Source organism: Nomascus leucogenys, chromosome 15 (assembly GCF_006542625.1).
Source record: "Nomascus leucogenys isolate Asia chromosome 15, Asia_NLE_v1, whole genome shotgun sequence".
NCBI classification, from domain to species: Eukaryota; Metazoa; Chordata; class Mammalia; order Primates; family Hylobatidae; genus Nomascus; species Nomascus leucogenys.
In genome coordinates this window covers 31,594,043-31,619,421 of record NC_044395.1, presented here as the reverse complement: position 1 = coordinate 31,619,421, position 25,379 = coordinate 31,594,043, and the positions used below count along the sequence as shown (strand labels likewise).

Genomic DNA, 25,379 nt, shown 5'->3' with positions numbered 1-25,379 from the left:
TATGGATTTATTTTAAAATGTTATAGATAATGATAATTTTATTGATATTTATGGGGTACGTGTGATATTTTGATTCATACAAGAATGTGTAATGATCAAAGGGTGATTAGTGATGTTGAACATTTTTTCATATACTGTTGGCCATTTGTGTGTCTTTTTTTAAAAAAATCTATTCAGATCCTTTGCCTACTTTTTAATGGAATTCTTTGTTTTTGTTGTTGCTCAGTTGTTTGAATTTCTTGTATAATCTACATATTAAGCCTCTTGTCAGGTGAACAGTTTGCAAATATTTTCTCCCATTTAACAGGTTGTTTCTTCACTCTGTTAACTGTTTCCTTTGCTGTGAAGAAGCTTTTTACTTTAATATAGTCTCATTTTTCTATTTTCATTTTTGTTGCCTATGCTTTTGAGGTCTTAACCATAAAATATTTGCCTAAACCAATGTCCTGGAGCATTTCCTCAGTGTTTTATTCTAGAAGTTTTATAGTTCCAGGTCTTTTGTTTAAGTCTTTAATCCATTTTGAGTTGATTTTTTGTATATGATGACAGAGGGAGGTCTAGTTGCATTCTTTTGCATGTGGATATCCAATTTTCCCACCACCATTTAGTGAAGAGGGTGTCCTTTTCCCAATATATCCTTTGCTGAAAATCAGTGGACTGTAAATACATGAATTTTTTTCTGGGTTCTTTATTCTGTTCCCTTGATCTGTGTGTCTGTTTTATACCAATACCATGCCGTTTTGGTTACTGTAGCTTTGTAGTATATTTTGGAGTCAGGTAGTGTGATGCCTCTAGCTTTGTTCTTTTTGCTCAGGATTGCTTTGGCTATTCAGGCTCTTTTGTGGTTCCAAACAAATTTTTGGATTTTTTAAAAAATTTCTGTGAAGAATGTAATTAGTATTTTCATAAATATTATATTGAATCTGTAGATTGCTTTGATACTAATACTTCTTCTTTTTTTTTTTTTTTTTCTGAGTAGGAGTCTTGTGCTGATGCCCAGGCTGGAGTGTAATAGTGCGATCTTGGCTCACTGTAGCCTCCGACTCCTGGGTTCAAGTGATTCTTGTGCCTCAGCCTCCCGAGTAGCTGGGATACAGGCAGGTGCCACCATGCCTGGCTAATTTTTTATTTTCAGTAGAGACGGGGTTTCATTATGTTGGCCAGGCTGGTCTGGAACTCCTGACCTCAAGTGATCCACCCACCTCAGCCTCCCAAAGTGCTGGGATTACAGGTGTGAGCCACTGCACCCAGCCACAACAATGCTAATACTTTTGATCCATGAGCATGAGATATCTTTCCCTTTTTTTTTTCTATCTTTTTCAATTTCTTTCATTGGTGTGCTGTAGTTTGCCTTGTAGAGGTCTTTCCTCTCCTTGGTTCATTTTATACCTAGGCGTTATTTATTTTTTGTGGCTGCTGTAAATAGGACTGCCTTCTTAATTTCTTTTTCGGTGAGTTCATTATTGATGTATAGAAACATCGCTGAATTTTCTGTGTTGATTTTGTATCCTGCAGCTTTACCGAATTTGCTTATTACTTCTAAGAGTTTTTTGGTGGAGTCTTTAGGTTTTTCTAGATATAAAATCATGCCCAGCTATAAAGAGGGACAATTTGACTTCCTTTTTTCCATTTTGGATGTCTTTTATTTCTTTCTCTTGCCTGATTGATGTGGCTTGGACTTCTGGTACTGTGTTGAATAGGAGTGGTGAAAGTGGGCATCCTTGGCTTGTTCAGTTCTTCGAAAAGGCTTCCAGCTATTCCCCATTCAGTGTGATGTGGGCAGAGGGTTTGTCATTTTTGGCCTTTATTATGTTGAGGTATGTTCCTCCAATGCCTAATTTTTTGAGAGTTCTTGCCTTGAAGGTATATTGAATTTTATCTGATGTGTTTTCTGTGTGTATTTTGTTGATTATCTGGTTTTTGTCCTTTGTTCTGTTGATGTGATATATTATGTTAGCTGATTTGCATATGTGGAACCATTCTCTGTGATGCTTTAAAATTTGTTTTTCCTTAAAACCTCTGTGGGATCTTTAACTACATCTTAATGAGTATCATGTGAAATAAATTGTTATAATTAGCAATAAGAAAAAACCTAAGTCTACTTGCTACTGTTTTGTATATATACACTTAACGTGTTTGCTTGATTCTTTTCTATAGGGCTTTATTTACTGTGTGTATGTAAAATTCCTTTTTTAAAATATTGCCAATCAATATTTTATTGATGTAGGCTGGTGTATCTAAACTAAATGAAGCTAAAGCTCTTGTGGATGAACTGAACAGAAAAGCTGGAGAACAAAGTGTGTTACTTAAAACGAAGCAAGATGAAGCAGACGCTGCCCTTCAAATGATCACAGTGTCAATGCAGGTAATGTTTAGAGTGACCACAAAAATGAAAACAATAGGGAGAGCATTTATGCCTGATAGTCAGTGAAAAATAACATTTTCACTTAGTTGAATTTTAAAAATATTGCTTATTCATAGTGAGTCAGACTGATAGTATGTCCTTAAGCTTTTGTGGAAGGGCATGGTATTTTCCCATATTGTTTAGGCTGATAACTCAGTGCATTCAGTTGACCATGTGCAACTTATGTAAACTCTTTTTATATTTTAAATTGGCATGGATCTGTCTGTAACTGATTTTATTTCTTTTACTCTGCCATTTAGGTTGGTATTTCCTTTTATTTTTCTTAGAATTCTCTCCTTCAGGCTTTGAGAGTTTTCCTTGCTTTTAATTTTCTCAAGATTTATGAAATGTTTTTATTCTTCCAGTACTTTCATGATGTTTTGTATTTTGATTATATATTTTTTGAGCTGTTGCCTTTGTTTTGTTGAACGCTTTCGAAGGAGATTTCTCCGAGTTCCTTCCTTGCCCCAGTATTTTATGTCTGCATGCTCTTTCAGGATGATCTTGTTCATTATATTGCTCTTACTACCAACTACATATAACTGTTTTCAAATTCATCTTTTTTATTCTTTATCCTAACCCCTCTTATTAGCTTCAGACTTACTCAATTACTGGCAGGGCATGGTCCCTCATGCCTGTAATCCTAGCTCTTTGGGAAGCTGAGCGGGAAGATCGCTTGAGCCCATGAATTTAAGACCAGGCTGGGCAATATAGTGAGACCTTATCTCTACAAAAAAAGTAAAAATTAGCTGAGTGTGGTGGCACGTGCCTGTAGTCCCAGCTACTCAGGAGGCTGAGGTAGGAGGATTGCTTGAGTTTGAGAGGCAGAGGTTGCACAATGAGCTGAAATCATGCCACTGCTCTCCAGCCTGAGTGACAGAGCAAGACTCTCTCAAAAAAAAAAAATTCAATTTTATCTGTTAAACATGTCTTCTTGGAAGTCTCTTGGGCATTACAATTTGAAACAGGTTCAAAACTGAACTTATGAGTTTTCTTTCCTGTATTTCTTTCCTCAGGTTATGGTACTATAATATACACTAATTATTTAAGACGGAACTTATAAATTATATTATACTGAGACGTTTGTTACCTTATCCCTTAATGTAATGAGTCATTAAATTCTGTCAATTTTATTTCCCTGATTATGCCTCAAATATGTTTCCCCATCTCCATCTTGGTGACTGTTACCTTGTCCACTAGACACTAGTCTAATGCCTCTTTTATGAAAATTAACTTTAATATTCATCAGACTAATGTATATATCTCAATTAAAAAGTAAGTGGCATGAAAAATCTTAAAGTTATGGGACTTAGGATTTCAAGAGTCACTTTTCAGTAATCATAAGGCAATCTGATATTAGTGTGATATTAGGCCTAGAGATCACTGGAATGTGGTCAGTTGATTTTACACAAAAATGCCAATTAAATGGGGAAAGATAGTCTTTTTAAAAAATAGTGCTGGATATTTAGATATCCAGGTAGAGAAAGAAAAAGCCCAGAAACTTTACCTTTTAACTTACACAAAAATTTACACAGTGTGGATGATGGATCTAAGTGTAGAACATTAAATTATAAAACTTAGAAGAAAGCACAGGAGAACATCTTTATGACCTTGGTGAGGCAAAGACTTGTTCGATGTGATATCAAAATAGAAAAAGAAAATTGATAAATTGGATTTCATCAAAATGAAAGCTTCTGCTCTTTGAAATAAATTCTGAAATGAAAAGGCAAGTCACAGACTGAGAGAAAATATTTACAAAACATATATTTGATAAAGAACTTCTATTCAGAATTTTAAAAATACTACAACTCAATAACAGCAAAACAAAAATCCAGTTTAACAATGAACAAAATATTTGAGCAGACCATTTATGAAAGAAGACATATAAAGGGACAGTAAACACATGAAAAGATGCTTAATTTCGTTATCATCAAGTAAGTGTAAGCTAAAGTCCCAGTGATATGCTGCTACATATCCACTAGAACGGGTAAAATAAAAAGACTGAAAACACCTCAGTCTAGTATGGCAAGGCCGTGTGGAGCATCTGGAACTCTTGTAATTGCTGGAGGAAATGAATAATGCTACAGTTACTTTTCGAAAGTTTGACACAGTCTCATAAAGTTAAACATATCTTAGTACGTCAGCCAGCAGTCCCACTTTCAGATTTTTAGCTAAGAGAAATGAAAACGTGATAAATCTTAGAAGCATTACACGTAAGTGAAAACAGCCAGACACGAAAGAGTGTATACTGTATGATTCCTTTGTAAGAAATTATAGAAACAGCCAAACTATGATAGAAATCAAATTAGTGAGTACCTGACCTGGTAAGTAATACATCAGAAAATGTAAATATGATTTTTATACTGTAAAACTTTAACATATTTTTTTCTCAAGGTATTTTGGAACAAAATTAATATAAATATTTACTTAATGAAGACAGCCATTTTTATCGTTAAAAAATCTATCAGTTATTTTGACCTTAAAAGAGTTATTTGAAATATCAAAAAGTAAACACTACATAAAGGATAACACTGTTGATTACCATGTGTTTATAAAGGAAAATATTTGGCACTATGTGTGCTTTGTGTACTCTCTGGCTAGTGACATTGGTGATACACATTGAGTATGTGCTACTTTTTTCTCTGTGCTGTTCTGAGAAGCAATATTTCTAAGACTGTAGCTAATTTTATTATCCAGCAGAGACCCAGGAGAATAACTATGCATCTCATAAGTTAATAATTTTGCTTAATTATAAATAGCAGATATTTCTGTTTGGTATTTTGTAGAAAGTACTGTCTGAAGAGATAGCTTAAATACCAAATTGTGTAACTTCTAAGGCTTGCAATTCTAGGTTTACAGCATAAAGAAAGTGCAAATTAAATGCTATACAAACTCAGAATAGAGAAACCTTCCAATTGGAACAGGAGGTTAATAAAAGAAGGAATCCATGAGCTGTGCCTGGGCTGTTTAAGTGTTCAATATGTTTTATTATGATTATTTAAATAATTATGCATTTCAGGATCTGGGCATGGCAATACATGCCTTTAATGTCAGCTACTTGGGAAGCTGAAGTTGGGGGGACCCCTTGAGTCCGGGAGCCTAATTAACATAGTGAGACCCTGTCTCAAAAAGGAAAAAAAAAAACTCAGAATGACAAATATATACAAAGATGTTCAACCTCATCAATAATCAAGGAAATACAAATTAAAATCATACCTTGAAAATTATGTATTTCTGCTGGGCGCAGTGGCTCACGCCGGTAATCCCAGCATTTTGGGAGGCTGAGGCGGGTGCATCACAAAGTCGGGAGTTCGAGACCAGCCTGGCCAACATGACGAAAACCCGTCTCTACTAAAAGTATAAAAATTAGCTGGGCATGGTGGTGGGCACCTGTAATCCCAGCTACTTGGGAGGCTGAGGTAGGAGAATCACTTGAACCCAGGAGGTGGAGGTTGAATGAGCTGAAATCGTGCTATTGCACTCCAGCCTGGGTGACAAGAGCAAGACTCCATCTCAAAAAAAATTAAAATTAAAATTAAAAAGGAGAAAATTATGTATTTCTATCTTGTTTAAATTTTATATAAAAAGCATTTATTGCTTTGCTAAGTAGAAAAAAATTAAAGCACTGAAACCTTTCTGATAGAAAATATGGAGTAAAATATATCATTGGTTTCCCAGGCATTTTGGAAACTCTCTTGTCATAGATTCAAAACTAGTATTAGGAAACATCTAATAGAAAATGTTATTTTGAAATGTTATATTTTGGATTTCATGCTTTTAAATATCAAGCATTAAAATTGATTGGAATGCCACTTAAATATTCTTATAGGATGCTAGTGAGCAAAAAACAGAACTTGAAAGACTGAAGCACAGAATAGCAGAAGAAGTTGTTAAAATTGAAGAAAGAAAAAATAAAATTGATGATGAATTAAAAGAAGTACAAGTAAGTTAAAAAACATTCTAAGATCCATTTACATTTTTGCTTACCAGTTATATGTAGGAATTTAAACATTATTTGTAACTCAAGCTATTTTCTCATAGTATTATAAAATGTGGTTTTCAACCAAAATATTACTTGTAAAAGAGAACAAGAAGGAAAGCCTTCCAGGAAAAGTATAACTTAATGGATGATAATTAAAAATAATCGTTGTTTTCCATGAGCCATATGGTTTTGATTGTAGAGGGAAAAAATGTGTTAGGTAAATTAAGATATACTGTTAAGCTCTTTTTCTCCAGTTGATTAAATTAGTCATCTAGTCCTAAGATATAAAGAGCCTCTTGAAAATGACAAATTATCTCAAAACAAGTTAGATTTTCCAAATTAGATTATTGCAGTTGTGGTGGCAAGAAGTCTTACTGTCTCAACTTGAACATTTTTTACACCTTGTATGATTTAAAGCATTTTGATATTTTAAGAGAGAGGACATTAGTAACTATAGTCATTTTGCATAAATGACAATAAAAGATAATTTTTCAAGAGTTAATGATTTAAAAAATATATATAATTTGAAGATAAAAATGGCCTTTTTCTCTTTTAGCCTTTAGTCAATGAAGCTAAACTAGCAGTTGGAAACATTAAGCCCGAATCACTTTCAGAAATTCGCTCACTACGCATGCCACCTGATATAATTAGAGACATTCTTGAAGGAGTTTTAAGGTTGATGGGTATCTTTGATACATCTTGGGTGAGCATGAAAAGGTAAATTTTTCAATTTGTGAAAAGTATTATTTCGGCAATGAATGACACATTCTTTCATAGTTTTAAATATTTCTTATATTGTTTTTCAAAGTGCAATTCATCTGAATACATGGGTGTACATTTTGGCTTGAAATTTCAAGGTATTCTATGTAACCATATATGAAGATCTATATATTCCTTTCTCTATAAGTGATTGTTAAAAGTGTCAAAAGAGGAGAAAAGCAATACCTTAGAATCTTTAAGAAATTTCTCAATAAATATAATAATATATTTGGTCCATACATAGTAGAGAGGACTGTGATTTCACTGTGATTTACTGTTGAAGAAAATATAGTCACTATCCTTAAGAGTTTTGTACTACCGAGAGAGGGAAAGAGACAGAGACAGAAACAGAAAGAGGGAGACCCTTAAATAATAAAAGGGAGCTGCAAACTAGAAGAAAATAAGGTATTAACAAAATATGAAACCATGCAGGTTCAGGTTTCATGTTATAATAGTTGTGTTATGGTTTGTGCCGATATTAAGTTCCTTGTTAGTATTTAGGTTGATAGTAAAGAGTTCCTTTTATATCTGGAGATGGGGGAGGACATAGGTAGACAGAACACTTTAAGTTACCTTAAAAGGAGTCAGACAATTTTCTTGCATACCGTAGAACATATGAGTACCTAATAGTTCACAGATAAGGATTTGAGTAGAACAAGATTGTGATTCTTTCATATCATTTCTTGTCCTAGTTTATTCACAGAACATTAGAAAGACTGTCCTACATCTCTCTAGAGTTTTTGTTGTCTACAAAAAGTCGATAATACAGCTGGGCACACCTGTAATCTCAGCACTTTGGGAGGCCAAGGCACTTTAGGTCAGGAGTTTGAGACCAGCCTGGGCCACATGGTTAAACCCCATCTCTACCAAAAATACAAAAAATTAGCCTGGTGTGGTGGCACACACCTGTGGTCCCAGCTACTTGGGAGGCTGAGCTGGGAGGATCGCTTGAGCCCAGTAGGTGGAGATTGCAGTGAGCTGAGATTGTACCCGAGCACTCCTGCCTGGGTGACAGAGCGCGACTCTTGTCTCAAAACAAACAAACAAAAATAAGGATAATACATTAGAAGCTTAAAGGTTTTAATACCATATTTTTGTTAACTAATGGATTAAAAGTATTGCATACACCATTTTGTTAAACTGATTTTTTTTCAGAAACATCAAATTTTATTTAGCCTCATTTAAGGAAATATGCTTTAATTTTAGTTTCCTTGCAAAAAGAGGTGTGAGAGAAGACATAGCAACCTTTGATGCCCGAAATATTTCAAAGGAAATAAGAGAGAGTGTTGAAGAACTTCTTTTTAAAAATAAAGGATCTTTTGATCCAAAGGTAATTTTTAAGTTATACCATAAATTTGCTTTTCCATACCATATAATATTCTGCTTTTTAAAATGTGGTGCTTTGTCATTGCCAATTGTTTAGATCACCTAAAAATGAAAATAAAAAAATAAGCTTATAGGAATTACATTTGGGAAGCATTAACCATCAGAATCAGGTAAATTAGAATCTAGGTAGCAGGGGAGATTTATTATCCTGAGTGGTTTTAATAGTTTTGTATCTGCTGTTAATGTTCTCAGCTTTTTTTTTTTTTTTTAAACTTTCAATTGTCCTGGTGTGCTTTTATTTTTTCTTGTGTACTTGTCAGATAACAACAGGTATCTGTTTTAGGACAATGGTGTCTAATTTCAGTGAACAATTTAGATTTCATGATTCTGGTATTGTTTTAGATCCCTTAATCAAAATGTTATGTACATCTTCTTTAACACCAACTACAATAGTTTTAAAGCTGCTTTTATCTAATAAAGATAAATCACATGTATAGAAGAAAAAGAATTGATGCTCGAACATTGTTGTGGATGACACATGTATTCATTAGAAATGTGACTAATAGAAAATTATGTTGATAAAACATCTTTATTTTAAAGATTCTGTGTGGTTCAAAAAATTTATTTTTAAGTGAAAATAGAGTTCATGTATATTTCTCTTAAAATAGAAGTTCACTGTATTTTTATTTTAGCTATAAGCCCAAAACGTCTTTATTAGGGTCAAGTTAATAAGTGCCCAAATAAAGTGTGTTAGAATTAACTTTGCTTTCATTTGAAATTAAGTAAGGATGTTGAATCACTTCTCATGGATTTTTCAGAATGCTAAGCGTGCCAGTACTGCAGCTGCACCTTTGGCTGCCTGGGTGAAAGCCAATATCCAGTATTCCCATGTCTTGGAACGAATTCATCCTTTGGAAACTGAACAGGCAGGATTAGAATCGTAAGTGAAATATAAAATATAAACAATTCTAACCTTTATTTTCATAAGTTTGATGAGGTTTTAATATATTATTATTTTTATTTTTTCTCTGTAAAATGGCAGTTGACAATACTAAAATATATAAAATGAGTCAATTAAAGACAAATTTAAAAACAGATCAAAAAAAGAAAGCAATTAGGAGAGAGAAGAACCAACTCACTTTTTCTTTACCATTATTGTTGGAAGGCTAGGTAAAAGTTCCTTTAGAAGGAGCCAAAGTTTCATGAAGGAATATATATATATATATTTGTTGTTGTTGTTGTTGTTGAGACAGAGTTTCGCTCTTGTTGCCCAGGCTGGATTGCAGTGGTGTGATCTTGGCTCACTAAAACCTCCACCTCCCAGGTTCAAGTGATTCTCCGGTCTCAGCCTCCTGAGTAGCTGGGATTACAGGCATGTGCCACCACGCCCAGTTAATTTTGTATTTTTAGTAGAGACGGAATTTCTCCATGTTGGTCAGGCTGGTCTTCAACTCCCTACCTCAGGTGACTCACCTGCCTCGGCCTCCCAAAGTGCTGGGATTACAGGTGTGGACCACCACGCCTGGCCAAGGAATAATGTTAAAGTACAAAAGGAAAGCTTTGGAAATTTAAGGCTTTTATTTTTATTTATTTATTTATTTATTTATTTATTTATTTATTTATTTATTTATTTTGAGACAGAGTCTTGCTCTGTCGCCAGGCTGGAGTGCAGTGGCGTGATCTCAGCTCACTTCAACCTCCGCCTCCCGGGTTCAAGTGATTCCCCTGCTTCAGCCTCCCAAGTAGCTGGGATTACAGGCATGTGCCACCACACCTGGCTAGTTTTTTGTATTTTAGTAGAGAAGGGGTTTCACCATGTTGGCCAAGATGGTCTCGATCTCCTGACCTAGTGATCCGCCCACCTCCGCCTCCGAAAGTGCTGGGATTACAGGCATGAGCCACCGTGCCCGGCTGGAAATTAAAGGCTTTTATATTTGTTTTTACCTTCTAAGTTCTAGGAAATGCTTAGTATATATTTTCCAAAACAGTGTGTGGGCAGGTAGGAGGAAGATTTAACCACTTACTATTAGAGCTTATGGTTCTAATTTGCTATCGTTACTAAGTCAGAAATATATTTTATCTCTTTTGTTCTAAATGCAGACCAAAAGGTTTATGTTCTTTTTTTTCAAAAAAAAAATTTCAATAGGTTTTTGGGGAACAAGTGGTGTTTGGTTACATGAATGAGATCTTTAGTGGTGATTTCTGAGATTTTGGTGCAGCCATCATCTGAGCAGTGTTACACTATACCCAGTGTGTAGTCTTTTATCTCTTGCCACCCCCTGCCCTTTCCCCCAAGTCTCCAAAGTCCAATGCCTCATTCTTATGCCTTTGCGTCCTTATAGCTTAGCTCCTTCATGAGTGAGAATGTACGATGTTTGGATTTCCATTCCCAAGATACTTTACTTAGAATATCAGTCTCCAATTCCGTCCAGATTGTTGCAAATGCCATTATTTTGTTTCTTTTTGTGGCTGAGTAGTATTCCGTGGTGTATATATATATCACATTCTCTTTATTCACTCATTGAATGGTGGGCATTGGGTTGGTTCCATATTTTTGCCATTGCAATTTGTGCTGCTACAAACATGCGTGTGCAAATATCTTTTCCATATAATGTCTTCTTTTCCTCTGGGTAGATACCTAGTAGTAGAATTGCTGGATCAAAGAGTAGATCTACTTTTAGTTCTTTAAGGAGTCTCCACACTGTTTTCCATAGTGGTTGTACTGGTTTACGTTCCTACCAACAGTGTAAAAGTGTTCCCTTTTCACTGCATCCCCACCAACATCTATTATTTTTTGATTTTTTTATTATGGCCATTTTTGCAAGAGTGAGGTGGTACTGGATTGTGGTTTTGATTTGCATTTCTCTGATAATTAATGATGTTGAGCATTTTTCCATATGCTTGTTGGCCATTTGTATATCTTCTTTTGAGAATTGTCTATTCATGTTCTTAGCCCACTTTTTGATGGAGTTGTTTGTTTTTTTTCTTGCTGATTTGTTAGAGCTTGTTGTAGATTCTGGATATTAGTCCTTTGTTGGATGTATAGATTGTGAACATTTTCACCTACTCTGTGTGTTGTCTATTAACTCTGCTGATTATTTCTTTTGCTGTGCAGAAGGATTTTAGTTTAATTAAGTCCTGTCTGTTTATCTTTGTATTTGTTGCATTTGCTTTTGGCTTCTTGGTCATGAAGTCTTTACCTAAGCCAATGTCTATAAGGGTATTTCTGATGTTGTCTTCTAGAATGTTTATGGTTTCAGGTCTTAGATTTAAGTCTATGATCCATCTTGAGTTGATTTTTATATAGGGTGAGAGATGAGGATTCAGTTTCATTCTTCTACATGGGGCTTTCCAATTACCCCAGCACCATTGGTTGAGTACGGCATCCTTTCCCTACTCTATGTTTTTGTTTGCTTTGTGAAAGATCAGTTGGCTGTAAGTATTTGGGTTTATTTCTGGATTTTCTCTTCTGTTCTGTTGGTCTATGTGCCTATTTTTATACCAGTGCAATGCTGTTTTGGTGACTGTGGCCTTATAGTATAGTTTGAGGTTGGGTAATGTGATGCCACCAGATTTATTTGTTTGCTTACTCTTGCTTTGGCTATGCAGGTTCTTTTTTGGTTCCATATGAATTTTAGGATTGTTTTTTCTACTTCTGTGAAGAATGATGGTGGTATTGTGATGGGAATCACATTGAGTTTGTAGATTGCTTTTGGCAGTATGGTCATTTTCACAATATCGATTCTACCCATCTGTGAGCATGGGATATGTTTCCATTTGTTTGTATCATTTGTTTGTAACCATATCCTTGGTTAGGTGTATTCCTAAGTTTTTTTTTTTTTTTTTGCAGCTACTGTAAAAGGAGCTGAGTTCCTGATTTGATTCTCAGGGTGGTTGCAGTTGGTGTATAGCAGAGCTACTGATTTGTGTACATGAATTTTATGTTCTGAAACTTTGCTGTATTCATTTACCAGTTCTAGGAGCTTTTTGGATGAATCTTTAGGGTTTTCTAGGTATATAATAGTATCATCAGCAAACAGTGGCATTTTAGCTTCCACTTTACCAATTTGGATGCCCTTTATTTCTTTCTCTTGTATGATTGTTCTGGCTAGAACTTATAGTGCAGTGTTGAATAGAAGTGGTAAAAGTGGGCATCCTTGTCTCTTGTTCCAGTTCTCATGGGGAATGCTTTCCACTTTTCCCCATTCAGTATAATGTTGGCTGTGGGTTTGTCATAGATGGCTTTTATTACCTTAAGGTATGTCCCTTCTGTGCCAATTTTGCTGAAGATTTTAATCATAAAGGGACACTGGATTTTGTTAAATACTTTTTCTGTGTCTATTGAGATGATTATGTGATATTTGTTTTTAATTCTGTTTATGTGGTGTATCACATTTATTGACTTAACGTATGTTAAACCTGCATCCCTGGTATGAAACCCAGTTGATCATGGTGGATTACCTTTTTGATATGCTATTGGATTTGGTTCACTAGTGTTTTGTTGAGGATTTTTGCATCTGTGTTCATCAGGGATATTGGTCTATAGTTTTCTTTTTTTGTTATGTCCTTTCCTGGTTTTGGTATTAGGGTGATACTGGCTTCATAGATTGATTTAGGGAGGATTCCCACCTTCTCTGTGTTTTTGAATAGTGTCAATAGGATTGGTACCAATTCTTCTTTGAATGTCTTATAGAATTCAGCTGCAAATCCATCAATTTTAAAATTACCATTTCAATCCTGCTGCTTGTTATTGGTCTGTTCAGAGGTTCTATACCTTCCTGGTTTAATCTAGGTGGGTTGTATATTTCCAGAAATTTATCTGTCTCCTCTGGGTTTTCTAGTTTATGTGCATAAAGGTGTTCACAGTAGCCTTGAATAATTTTTTGTATTTCTGTGGTGTCAGTTGTAACATCTCCCATTTCTTTCTAATTGAGCTAATTTGTATCTTTTCTTTTCTTGGTTAATCTTGCAAATTGTCTATGAATTTTTTTTTTTCAAAGAACAAACTTTTTGTTTCATTTATCTTTTGTATTTTTTTTTGTTTCAATTTCATTTAGTTCTGTTCTAATCTTCGTTATTTTTTTTTCTGTTGGGTTTGGGTTTGGATTGTTCTTGTTTCTTCAGTTCCATGAGGTGTGACCTTAGATTGTCTATTTATACTCTTTCATACTTTTTGATCTAGGCATTTAATGCTATGAGCTTTCCTCTTAGCACCACCTTTGCTGTATGCTAGAGGTTTTGATAGATTGTATTACTATTATAATTCAGTTCAAACAATTTTTCAATTTCCATTTTGATTTCATTGTTGACCCAACAATCATTCAGGAGCAGGTTATTTAATTTCCATGTATTTGCATCGTTTTGAAGGTCCCTTTTGGAGTTGATTTCCAGTTTTATTCCACAGTGGTGTGAGAGAGTACTTGATATAATTTCGATTTTCTTAAATGTACTGAGACTTGTTTTGTGGCCTGTCATATGGTCTATCTTGGAGAATGTTCCATGTGCTGATGAATAGAATGTATATTCTGCTGTCATTGGCTAGAATGCTCTGTAAATATCTGTTAAGTCCATTTGTTGTAGGGTGTAGTTTAAAGTCCATTTGTTGTAGGGTATAGTTTAAGTCCATTATTTCTTTGTTGACTTTCTGTCTTGATGACTTGTCTAGTGCTGTCAGTGGAGTATTAAGGTTTCTCACTATTATTGTGTTGATGTTTATCTCATTTCTTAGGTCTAGTAGTAATTCTTTTATAAATTTGGGACTTCCATTGTTAGGTGCATATATGCTTAGGATTGTGGTATTTTCCTGTTGGACTAGTCCTTTTATCATTATGTAATGTCCCTCTTTGTCTTTTTTAATTGCTGTTGCTTTAAAGTTTGTTATGTCTGAAATAAGAATAGCTACTCTTGCTTACTTTTGGTGTCCATTTGCATGGAATATGTTTTTCCACCCCTTTACCTTAAGTTTATGTGAGTCCTTATTGTGTCAGGTGAGTCTCTTTTAGACAGCAGAAACTTGGTTGGTGAATTCTTATCCATTCTGCCATTGTGTATCTTTTAAGTGGAGCATTTATGCCATTTACATTCAGTGTTAGTATTGAGATGGGAGGTTTGGATCCATTGCTGATGAGCTGGTATAATCTTTTGGGGGTGTTAAAGAACCTTGTTTTGTCATATTACCACAATTGTTTTTCTGGTTCCTTCTCATTTGGGTAGACTATGTCAGAGGGAAGATCTGGGATTCAAGGGCAGCTGGTCAGATTCTTTTGTCTCACGGGGTGCTCCCTTGCTGTGGTGGTCTTTCCCTTCCCCTAGGAGTGGGTGTTTCTGAGATCTGAACTGTAGTGGTTGTTTTTGCACTTCTGGGTCTATCTACCCAGCATAGCTACTCGGCTCTGGGCTGGTGTTGGGGAGTGTCTGCACAGAGTCCTGTGATGTGATCTGTCTTCAGGTATCTTAGCTGTGGATACCAGCACCTGCTTCACTGGAGGTAGTAGGGGAATGAAGTGAACTCTGTGATGGTCCTTGGTTGTGTTTTTGTTTAGTGTGCTGGTTTTGTCTTGGTTGGCCTCCAGCCAGGAGCTGGCGCTTTCAAGAGTGCATCAGCTGTGGTCCTATAGGGAGGATGCAAACTTGCCTGAGGGACACCTGGTTACCTATTCAGGTTTCTCAGGCGGTAGACAGGGCCTTAGAGCTTTCAAGATATTATGACCTTTGTTTTTGGCTACCAGGGTGGGTAGAGAAAGACCACCTGGTGGGGGCAGGGATAGATGTGTCTGAGCTCGCCTCTCCTTTGGTGGGGCTTGTTGTGGCTGCTGTGGGGGATGGGGGTGTGGTTTCCAGTCCAATGTAATTATATTCCCAGGGGGATTATGGCTACCTCTGCTGAGCCATACGGGTCACCCAGGGTAGTGGGGGAAAGCCAGCAGGCACAGGCCTTACCGGCCTCCTATGTAGTCTGCAGTCCTAAAGGCTGGTCTCACTCCCAACATGCCCCAACAGCACCAAATGTATTTCCAGGCAGCCAGTGACCAGGGCTGAGAACTTGCCCCAGACCAGGAGCCTTCCGTTGAGAAAGCAAGCAGACTTAAATTTTTCGGTATCTCAGGGAGCCTGCAGTGGTGACCCAGTTCCTTCAAAGGGTCTATGGATCCTTTTGGCTTTCCTAGTATGTTCCTGCAGTAGTTCTTGCAGCAAAAGTTCACCATGTAAGTTTCCACATGCTGCTCTGTCAGTCTGAGTGGGAGCTGCAAGCTAGTCCTGCCTGCTATCTATCATCTTAATCCTAATTGATCTATATTCTTGATTGTTCAATTTTTGACGTTATCTATTAATTTCCTACTGTGTATTAAAATTTATTCATCTTATTTCCTTTCTTGTACATTTTTTGGTTCTTCATATAAGAATTGCCTCCTTTTTTTAGTTGATTATCTTTTTCTGTTTACGTATCACAAATTTATCCATAGTTTCTCTGTCAGAGCCCTGAAACATCTTCATTGATCTGTGTGTTCTATTTATTTTTTCTTAGCTTTAGGCCTGCTGCTTAAGGCTGTTGTCTTGGGGCTTCTCTTCAGCATTGTTCTAGAGATTACCTATTGTATTCTTTTATTATGAATTCCTGTCTTTCTCTTCCTTCCTTTAGTTCTTCAGGTTTCTAGAACACATCTTCCATGGTAGAAAGAGTATATGGGCTGGAACATATTTTGGGATTTGCATGTCTAAAAGTATCTATAATATATTTATTATTCTATGTGATCAATAATTGGGTTGTGTTTAAATACTAGACTAGAAATAGTTTTAGCTCACAATTTTGAAGGCCTTATTCTATTGCAGCAATTCTCAAAATTTGGTTCCTAGACCAGCAGCATCAGCATCACTTTGGAACTTGTTAAAAGTGCAGATTTTTGAACTCCACCCAAACTAACTGATTCTGATTCAGCTATATTGTGGGGGAGGGGACAGTAAGGCCTCGCAATTTCTGTTTTGACAGGTAATTTTGGTGTACACTAAAGTTTGAGAACCCCTGCTGTACTCTCTTCTAGAGTTCAGTGTTGCTTTTAAAAAGTCTAATGCTACTTTGATTCCCAGTGTTTGCATGTTTCCCCATATTTTTAGGGAGTTAGGAAGCTTTCTTGACCTGTCTGATCTTTGGCTGTTAGTTATTAATCATGAGTTTTAGAAGTCTGGCTGGAAGCCCTGAGTGTGTGGCCTGGGCTCCTTGGCTGCTGAGCATCACTGTAAGGTGATCAAATATGGACTGGCCATTTTATGGCAACCCCTTAATATTTGCGGGTATTTTGAGTATAGGGTGTCAGTCATTTTACTGTAAAAGAATCTTTATATCTTTCACCTAGGATGTGTGCATAGAGGTTGATGGAGATGAGTAAGGGCATAAGCTAGACTTGCAGCATTCTGGGTTATATTAGAGGTAGTTAGCTCCCAATAGAGCATGGATTCTGAGGTCAAACTCTTTGTAATATCAATTATTAAATAATCTTCTGTATTTAGCTTTATTGTTACCTTCAGAAGTATCTGTTTACATTTTCTGAACATTTTAGGATTCTGCTTTTTTTTTGGCTCCTCTTTGTATAGGCATTTTAGCTTTTGGCTTTTTGCATTCTGGTATGTTAGTTATTACTTTTTAAAATTTTATTGAACTTTGAGGGTGCAGGAGGCTGAGGTGGGAAGATTGCTTGAGCCTAGGAGTTTGAGGCTGCAGTGGGCTCTGATCGCACCACTGCACTGTAGCCTGAGAAAGAGAGTGAGACTCTGTCTCTTAAAAAAAGAAAATTATTTTTGAAATTTCTCCTATTTCATACTTTCCTCTTTTGATCTCTGTGCATATGTATCTTTCTTATTTTCTTGGCTTCATTTTAGTAGGATTCTAGAAGAGATAGAAGATAAATAAATATGTTTACCATTTTTATCCAGAAATGTACACGTATGAGTGTTTTTAAATATAAATTCCTAGAAGTGGTATAGTTGGGTCAGAGGAAACACTTTTAATTTTAGCGTTGCTTTTCAAATTAAATTCTAAGTAAAGGTGTTGTAATATTGAGTTACTGACAGTTTTAATTGTCATATGATTACAATTTAAGGTGCTGCTGCTGCTTTATAGTTGATATCTAAAATAGAATGACTTGTATAATATTGAGTTATATTTTAGGAATCTGAAGAAAACTGAAGACAGAAAAAGGAAACTAGAAGAGCTTCTTAATTCTGTTGGTCAAAAGGTATTAGAACTCAAAGAAAAGTAAGTTATATTTTGAAGTGTATTTTGGGTAATGCTGAGAGTGATTATTTGACATCTTGATTTCTTTCTTGTTTTGACTTTTAAGATTTAGACTCTTATGTCAGATGATGCTGTGGGACCCGGTAGTCTATAATCTTTTTAAGGGTACATTATTATGTTTAAAAATTCTATCCTTTTAACTTTTTTCTCTTTTGTGTTAAAAAAATTTCTTCATGCAAATATTATACTCAAGTTAAGGATCATTTTTGAATATTCTTAGTCTTAAAGCCTTTCATGCATCCTATTTAGTACAGGGTAGAAAATACTGGTATGGGAATTATAAATGTTAGAGCATTTTCTTTTAAAAGTTGTGAAGATTGAAAAGCTGAATAATATCTAATTTAATACAGTGTATGTTGAAGTGGTGTGTCATACTTCCTTTTTTAATGGAAGCAAAACTAATTATTTTACCACAAAATTAATCAGATTAAAACTATGAATTTTTTCTCTATGTTCAGGAAACAATTCTCTCTCTCTCTCTCTCTCTCTCTCTGTGTTTCTCTCTTCCCCTCTCTTCTTCCGTTTCTCTTTCTGTCTCACTAATATATACTTACAGAGAAATACTTACAGAAAAAAAGCAAACCGAAAAGAAAACCCCAAACCAATAAACCCAGTGTTTTCAATATTCCTGAACAATTATTATGTTAGAAATATAGGAAATAATTCACATTTTTTTCCAGGTATTATTAGAGAAGTATAAGAAAAATAAGTATAATGTATTATTTTCACTGTCATGTGCTCACAATCAGCACTTAATATTCAGGTAATTCTCAAATATTTATTGAATCATTAGCTTGTTATAGCAATGTTTTGACTTCATTTATTAGTCACTTGCTGTGTTAGGTGTTATACTGGGTAATTTGTGTATTTATTTCTTTAATCCTTAAAACGATGAGAAGTAAATCTATTTCTATTTAGCAGATTAGGAAGGTTAAAATTATATAGTCTTTTTTGTCTGAAGTTGAGCAGCTAGTAAAATACTAAGCCATGTTAGATACGAGATTTGTCTAATTCCATAAAGTTTCTGCTCTTAACCATTGCACCATACTACCATTATTTTGGAAGGATTATTATAAGAACTTTTGGAATTAACTTTTAATTTTAAATAAAACAGAATGACATTTTTCATTATAGAGTCATTGTCGAGAATGAATTAATGTTGGTTACCATGCTGTTACTTATTATGATCCTTAATTAAGGTTTAATTGACTCTAGGCCATGAGTAACAGTCTTATTTTCTTATATATCAACAAAGAATAAAGGACTTGAAAAATAAGCATGATCTATCAATTTTTAAATTCTAATTTTACAAAATTAAAGAGATGGTTTCCATTTCTAATACAACTTATACAGAGATATGAGAGTTGATTTAATGCAACAAATATTCATTGCAAAACCATGTTCAAGGTGTAATATGAAATGTTGTGGTCAATAAAGATGCAGCTTTCCATGTCCAGGTTTTAGAACAGTGCTGTTTAATGGAACTTCATGAGATTATGGAAATGTTCTGTGCTCTGTGTTATCCAATATGGTAGCCAATAGTCATATGTGGTTACTGAGCACTTGCGATGTTTGTAATATGACTGAGGAATTAAATTTAAAATTTTATTTATCTTTAATAATTTAAATTTAAATAGCCACAAAGTGGCCAGTGGCTATTTGTCCATATTGGACAGATTGGTTCTAGAGTCTTATGAAGAAGGCACTTAGAAAGACAGTGAAATATGCTGTAAAGTACATGCAACTTAATGCCAGCCACATCTGTGTATGAATTTTATATCCTCTGCTGATTATTGATGAGAACCTGAGCAATAATTTCTTTAGGTTTAAGTTTACATATGTATAGCATAAGATTTATAATACTTAACTTGAACTGTTCTGGATAATTAAATGCTGGTTTTATTTTTTTTTGATGCTTGGCACCACCCTGAGCGTATTATAAGCACTTACACATATTTGTTGAATGACTAAATAATCATGTCAAATATTACTATTGCATTTAATAAAATCACACACATATTTTTCAAGGAAAATAATTTAAAAAGAAAATTATAAAGATCAATGAATATAGGGAGAGATTATATATAATGTACTAAAATGAATTTTGAAATTTTATTTGTATTTTTAGTGGTAAATGTTAGAGGGGCTTGGGCTGTGGGGTGAGGAAGGGTGTGGTTGGAAGATACTCTAGGCAAATGGAACATTCTGAAGAACACTGGAGATAAAGGATAGGATATTTACTGATAATGTAAAATTCTTCCGATTTGACATATATTAATGGTTTTGCTGATCAGTAATATAATGAAATAAAACTAGAAAGACAGATGGGATGTTTAGGACAGTGCCTTGAATGCCGTAATGGCAAATTTTTATATAATGCAGTACAGCATGGAGGCCCTGTCAAGTTTTTTGAGGTAGAGAATGCTACACTTCATATGTGTGTGTGTGTGTGTGTGTGTGTGTTGGTTTATTTGTCTCTTCTATTAATGATACTTTGTATGCAAACATTAATAGTATTATCATTAATTAAATTACGGCATAAAAGTTTGCTTTATTACCTATGGATAATTTCATTAAATCTCTCCCAAATCTTTGTTGCTTTTAATTAAATTTTAATGTTTACATAGATTTCAGAGCAGGACTTCCGAAGCTGCCAAACTTCAGGCTGAAGTAAGCAAAGCACAAGAAACAATCAAAGCTGCAGAAGTCTTAATTAATCAGCTTGATAGAGAACATAAGAGATGGAATGCACAGGTTTGTTTGAGAGAGGGGCCATGAGGAGTCTACCTTTAAAATGCAGGAAATCTGTAATGTATGTTAAGAAAAAGGAGAGAAAGATCCATTAATTTGCACCTGGCTCAGGATAAATAATCTAGATATAAGTGGCCATTATGTCAATTTTTAAACAAAATGTCTTTATATGAATAGATTTTTAGGCACAGCAGCCTATTTTCCTTTCAGTTCCGTATGTTATGAGAGATGGGCAGGATGAAAATGAGTGGATGGAAAACTTAGTACTCCTTAGAATTTTCTTTGAATTTACCTTCACCAGGACAGTAATTTTAGGATTTGACACTGTTGGCTATTTATTTTTTCTTGAAATATTTTATTATTTTGACTTTTTAGTGTTGTCTCTTGTTTTTTCTTGGTTTATTTCTGAAATCAGTTAAGCTTCCTTTCCTTTCCTGATCCTCCTCATCTGCTCATCCAGTAATGTTGATTGTCCTTGCTATTCTCTTCCACAGCAGCTTTTTCTGCAACTACCTTGGGGGTTATCTCATCCCATCATAATATCACCTACACCTTCATAATGACCAGAGCTACATTTCCAGACTACTGAGTTTTAAATGTGTATTTCCAACTATACATTAGACATTTGCATTTAATTGTCTCTGAGGAACTCAAACCCAACATGTCTAAATTATTTTCTTTTTCTTATTCCAAGTCTCCTTTATTTTCTATTTCACTGGAGGCATCTTTCTTTGGGCATCAATACTAAAAACATATGGGTCATCTTAGATTCTTCCCTGTTTACTTGTCATATCCATTTGCAAATATTGTTTATATTTGTCTTCTGTCTTTAATGCCAATTTCTTTTCATTTCTCATCTGACTTTTTTAATGTCTTCCTCCTATCTGACCCTTTAATTAGTTCGCCCTTCATTTGTCAGCTGAATTATCTTTATAAAACCCAATCTGATTACATTACTCATTGCTTGCTTAAACGCTTTCAATGGCTCACGTCAGAGTTTAAAATAGAAATTCTTTTGCATGTCGTGGAAAACCTTTCACAATCTGCCTTTAATTAGCTCTCTCTCTCTTCTTTCCTTTAATATAACTCCTCTTTCTGCTGAATCTTGTGCTTTATTTACAATAACCTTTTTGCTAATGGGTCTTCATGCTGTACCTTTGTTTTGTCCCTTTGTTCATTCTCTGTGTCTTAATCTTAGTTTACAAAGTGGTGCAAACTCACATTTAACTGTGATTGGGATGAAAGTTCTGCTTTCTTTAAAATCATTAAGAACTTTCAATGACTATATACGTTTGTTTCTACAAATATATTAGGATTTTATACTTTTAAAAAACATCACAGCAGAGTCTGGGATCTTTTTGATATTTTTACATTTTGAGTGTTACATTCAAAACGAGGAGTTATTACCTGTGATTTTCCCCCTCACAGTCAAAACCATAAAACTGTCATTTTCTTTAGTGTTAGAACATACTCATGTATCTCCCTCTTTCTTCTCTCTCTTTTTTCCAGGTTGTAGAGATAACAGAGGAATTAGCTACTCTTCCTAAAAGAGCTCAACTTGCTGCTGCATTTATTACATATCTTTCTGCTGCTCCTGAATCTCTGAGAAAAACGTGTTTGGAAGAATGGACCAAGTCAGCTGATCTTGAGAGTTTGTATTTAGTTATTCCTGAATTTAAAATTTCAATATACTAAAAATAGACCCTTCATTCTCTGTTATTTTACCTTTTTTAAATGGGGGAAATTTTATATGGGTTCCAAGGATACCCTAGCTACTTTAGATTTGCCGAATTCCACAAATGTTCTTGAATTTGCTTTATTAGTATGATTTTTCTATTCTTAAATCACTGTAAAAAACTGGGATGACTGAATTATTTCTGATATTGCATAGATGCAATTAAACATTATGTTACTTTTATTTTTATGACAACTTTATTTCATAGGCTGAGATGCAAGAACTTTAAAATTCTTTGTTATGTTAGTGGTATTTTACAAAATTATTTTAGTTTGTGAAACATTCACTCAAAGAAATAGGACTTCATGGAGTTCCATTCCTTTGCACTTTTTGTTTTTGTTTTAGACTTTTTTCTCCATGGGTTTGGGTGTTAAATGTGGAAGAATGGGTTTCAAGTAAGGACTGTCATAGGACTTTTGTTTTGGAATAAATAGCTTTATTTCCTTCCCTTCATCAAGTACAAGATCGTTGTAGTGAAGTATTATCAATATCTTCAACTTTTCAGAATTTGATCTGAGGAGATTTCTTTGTACTGAAAGTGAGCAGTTAATTTGGAAAAGTGAAGGCCTACCATCAGATGACCTTTCCATAGAAAATGCTCTTGTAATATTACAGGTAGTTAACTTATTTTAATTTTTTTATTAGAAATGTTTTATTGTCAAGCTTGCTGTAGAAGTTGTGTTCTTCTTATTCTTAGTCTTTCACAGTTACCCTTTTCTTGCTAAAATAAAAATACTTTGCTAATGAAAACCCATCAATGATTCAGTTAGTGAGTGTATGACTTTCAGTATAATTTATTTTTTACCTAAATATAAAAGTATAAAGTAAAGTGGCATTCTTTTGATGGCAAAATATTCTAAATTGTATTTCCTAATACTAATAGAAATATTTTAGGGATGCCCAATTCATTGGTTATATAGTTTCTTCATGAGTACAGACTAAAATATATGACTTCATAAGTTTTATGTTATTTCATTTTATTTTGCCAAACAAAATTAGCAAAAAGTGAAGATAAGTTTTGGCTTATCAATTAGAGATAATCATACACGTATTTTGGAAAATTGTTTTGTCACATAGTGCACATTTTCCAAAGCTATTTAAAATGGAAAATAGCAAAACCTTATTATCAGTGAATGTGAAAACCAAATTCAAAGCCATGTGCGCAAATAAATAATAACTTGAATAAAGTTTGATTTTTCCCATTAACTTGGTTTACTTTTCTGATATGGAAATTGGAAGATGATTTTTACTTCTTGATAATGTGATTTTTCTATTCTTTCTGTCAATAGTTTATATTTCATAATAAATATTAGTATTCCTTTTCCTGTCTGTAATCCTTCTGTCTGCCTACACACTATTTCCTTATTCTTATTTTTTAACTCCATAGTCTCAAAGAAGGCATGAACATTAAGCATGCTCCTCTTTGTGTAGCGTAAACCGTATTATAAGATTCATATTTTAGGTGCTGTTCATTACTTGACAATTTGTTCTGTTTTATTAGACCTATTAATCAGCTGACTATGCTTCAGCTCACTGTATTTGTAACTTACCAGTAGAGAAGTTGCTGCCCACTAATTGAATAGTTTTGCTTTCTATTAATTTGATTTTGCCTGTTTTTAAATTTACTTTTTAAAATTTTTTTATTATTTTCACAATGGAATCACAAATATGAAACTCTAAATGCTTATGTAAATAAATGTATTATTTTATAGCAAACTGTATGCTTTTTATTATATTTGTTATTCCCTCCCTAAGGTTTCACAGCCACATCTTTTTCCTGTTTCAATAATCCAAGAAAGCAATTGATTGCAAATTAAAAAAAAAAAGTTTAAGAATTCTTTTTTATTCCATAAGAAAAAGGGGAGGGTGGTAAGTCTGTAGACAAAATATGTTTATCAGAATAATTTTTTTACCAATGTTAATTGAAAATGCTTAGTTTTGTATTCTAAATTGTCTTTCATGATGGATATGGGAAATTGCCTTTGAAATTAATAAGCTTGAATTTACTTTGTATTTAACATTGCTAAGTTCCTTTTAGATAATTACTTGCATTTATATGACAAAACAAAAATCATTGGAAACATTCCTTAGGGTAATTAGTTATTTTGTTGAAATGAATTTGCCGTTATGGTCAACACTCCATCTAAGTTTTAAGGTGTACTAGATTTAAAATTAGTTGTAGTTTAAGGGTGTGATTGGATAGCACATAATATGTAACATCAACTCATTAACATCACCATATATGTAAAATTAAATCTCTAAATACATATTAGTTGGGCTTCTGGGAAAAGATGGCTAGACATGATAAATAAGATGCATTTGTGATTCAGAGATATAATACATCTCCTTATTAACTATGCTAAAGCTGGCCTGGTGTAGTGGCTCATGCTTGTAATCCCAGCACTTTGGGAGGCAAGGCGGGTGGATCACTTGAGGTCAGAAGTTTGAGACCAGCCTGACCAACATGATGACACCCTGTCTCTACTAGAAATATAAAAATTAGCTGGGCATTGTGGCATGCACCTATAACTCCAGCTACTCAGGAGGCTGAGACAGGAGAATTGCTTGAAACTGGGAGGCGGAAGTTGTAGTGAGCCGAGATCACACCACTGCATACTCCAGCCTGGGTGACAGAGTGAAACTTCTCAAAACACACACACACACACACACACACACACCCCAATGCTAAAGCTTTTCTGAGGTTCTCCCTCTCAGTGGAGGAGGCTTTCCCTGATTCGAGGCCTGTGGTAACTCAACAATTTTGTTGATGCTAAGAAAGGCTTTTGTGTCTAAAACTATTCTTTTATTGGTCTTACAAAGATGCTTAAAATTCTCATATTTAGGTTAAGCTAACTGTTGAAGTGCATGTATTGCTGGAGAGAGTAATTAGTCAAATCCTTATATACCCTTGGTCTTACAACAGGAATTAGTTTTACTATGTTAGCAGAAAGCTCATGTGACCTATGTATTTGAGGGACAGGGAAAAATTTGGCCATAGTGATCATATGTCCTGGATTGCTTGGTCTGTGGTTTGCACTTGTTGTCTTGATACAATTATTAGTAGTTTTCCTTTCATTTTCAACAGTGTCCTGGTTTGGGTGATAAATTATATGATATAATATTGGCCAACTCA

General features: G+C 34.5%; 1 protein-coding gene across 3 annotated transcripts in view; it reads left to right on the top strand.

Annotated features, from left to right (window-relative positions):
• Window positions 1-25,379, top strand: part of DYNC2H1 (dynein cytoplasmic 2 heavy chain 1) — a 380,957-nt gene that overhangs the window by 117,577 nt on the left and 238,001 nt on the right. For all 3 annotated transcript variants that reach the window (XM_030828784.1, XM_030828782.1, XM_030828783.1), the window contains exons 55-63: window positions 2,228-2,365; window positions 6,234-6,347; window positions 6,943-7,103; window positions 8,352-8,475; window positions 9,290-9,411; window positions 17,635-17,721; window positions 20,388-20,514; window positions 22,021-22,162; window positions 22,752-22,861. In XM_030828784.1, the coding sequence (XP_030684644.1) occupies window positions 2,228-2,365; window positions 6,234-6,347; window positions 6,943-7,103; window positions 8,352-8,475; window positions 9,290-9,411; window positions 17,635-17,721; window positions 20,388-20,514; window positions 22,021-22,162; window positions 22,752-22,861 (1,125 nt within the window). The remainder of the gene's footprint in view (window positions 1-2,227; window positions 2,366-6,233; window positions 6,348-6,942; window positions 7,104-8,351; window positions 8,476-9,289; window positions 9,412-17,634; window positions 17,722-20,387; window positions 20,515-22,020; window positions 22,163-22,751; window positions 22,862-25,379) is intronic.